Below are 1147 nucleotides of genomic sequence, written 5' to 3'. Positions count from 1 at the left end.
CTAAAATGGGTTCATTTGGAAAATTGAACTTGACAATCCTAATTCTACAATCAATGGAAGGAAAAAAATCATGAAACCAATCCATCCCAAAATTACATCAAAATTGGCCATATAAATATCTACTAATTCAACATAAGTAACTCTATTGGGCAACATTATGGGAAAAATTTTGTACACCCTCTTAGCAACCATCGATTCTCCTACTGGATAGGTACAATGAAAGGCTCATTTAAAATATCGGACAAAATATCAAACTTTCTAGGTATTAATGGAGTAACAAAAGATAATATAGCACCTGGATCAAGTAAACCATATCCATCAATAGATAAGACTTGTAACATACCGGTCACCACATCGGGAGAACTCTCTTGTTCACCCCTAGAGCGAAGTGCATTAAAGTAATTCTTCTTTGGAGGATCCACCTTAGAACAACTAGCTTGATATTTCCCACTATCTTTGTCTTTCCCCCTCACATTTGGGCAATCCCTAACCTTGTGGCTACTCTTGCTACCCAAAACAATTGTCTATCCCAACAAGGCAATTGCCATAATACTTTTTGTGACACTTTCCACAAGTCGACTTCTTGTTTGGTCAACTAGTACGTCTTCCGTTTTGAGACTTAGGGTTAGAAACCCAATCATCACGAGCCATAGAAAATTTTGTAGGAACTTGATTAGAAGACATCTTCTTAAACCTAGTCTTGTCTTGAATGTCAAGACTACCATTTGAAGAACCACCACCAAAGGACATTGCCCTCTTGACATCTCTACTCTTTCTCTTAACCCTTGTCTCTACCACTTGTTGAGAATGAACCATCAGATGAGAAATGTTCATATAATCATGTAGCATATCCGAACATTATTCTTCCTTAAAGTTATCCGACACTCCCACCACAAAGTTGTTCATTTCATCTCTAGGATCGAAAACCAAAGAAGGAGCATACTTTGACAATTTAATAAATATCAAAAAGTATTTAAGTACACTCATACCTCCTTAACGAAGGTTGATGATTTCCTACACTTTGGCTTCACTCTTCTACCTAGGAAAAAACCTATTAAGAAAATTCTTCTTGAAAATCTCCGAAGTCACTGGTCCACCTCTTAAAGTCCTATTGTCTCTCCATTGAACGTACCAAGTTTGGGACACA

At 37.1% G+C, this 1147-nt stretch overlaps 1 protein-coding gene across 1 annotated transcript; it reads right to left on the bottom strand.

Annotated features, from left to right (window-relative positions):
- Positions 1–200: 200 nt before the first annotated feature.
- Positions 201–849, bottom strand: LOC138338824 (uncharacterized). The gene is made up of 2 exons (XM_069289908.1): positions 634–849; positions 201–524 (listed from the first exon to the last, which is right to left on the bottom strand). The coding sequence occupies exons 1-2, from the start codon at positions 847–849 to the stop codon at positions 201–203; spliced, it is 540 nt and encodes a 179-aa protein (XP_069146009.1).
- Positions 850–1147: the final 298 nt, after the last annotated feature.

This window comes from Solanum lycopersicum, chromosome 10 (assembly GCF_036512215.1).
Source record: "Solanum lycopersicum chromosome 10, SLM_r2.1".
NCBI lineage: Eukaryota > Viridiplantae > Streptophyta > Magnoliopsida > Solanales > Solanaceae > Solanum > Solanum lycopersicum.
This window is presented reverse-complemented; position numbering and strand designations above follow the sequence as displayed.

Excerpts from the sequence above, each read along its gene's own strand:
- LOC138338824 (XM_069289908.1), bottom strand. The coding sequence starts at position 849 with ATGCTACATGATTATATGAACATTTCTCATCTGATGGTTCATTCTCAA. Across the intron at positions 525-633 it reads CTATGGCTCGTGATGATTGG|ACAATTGTTTTGGGTAGCAA; the intron begins GTTTCTAACCCT and ends TTGTTGGGATAG.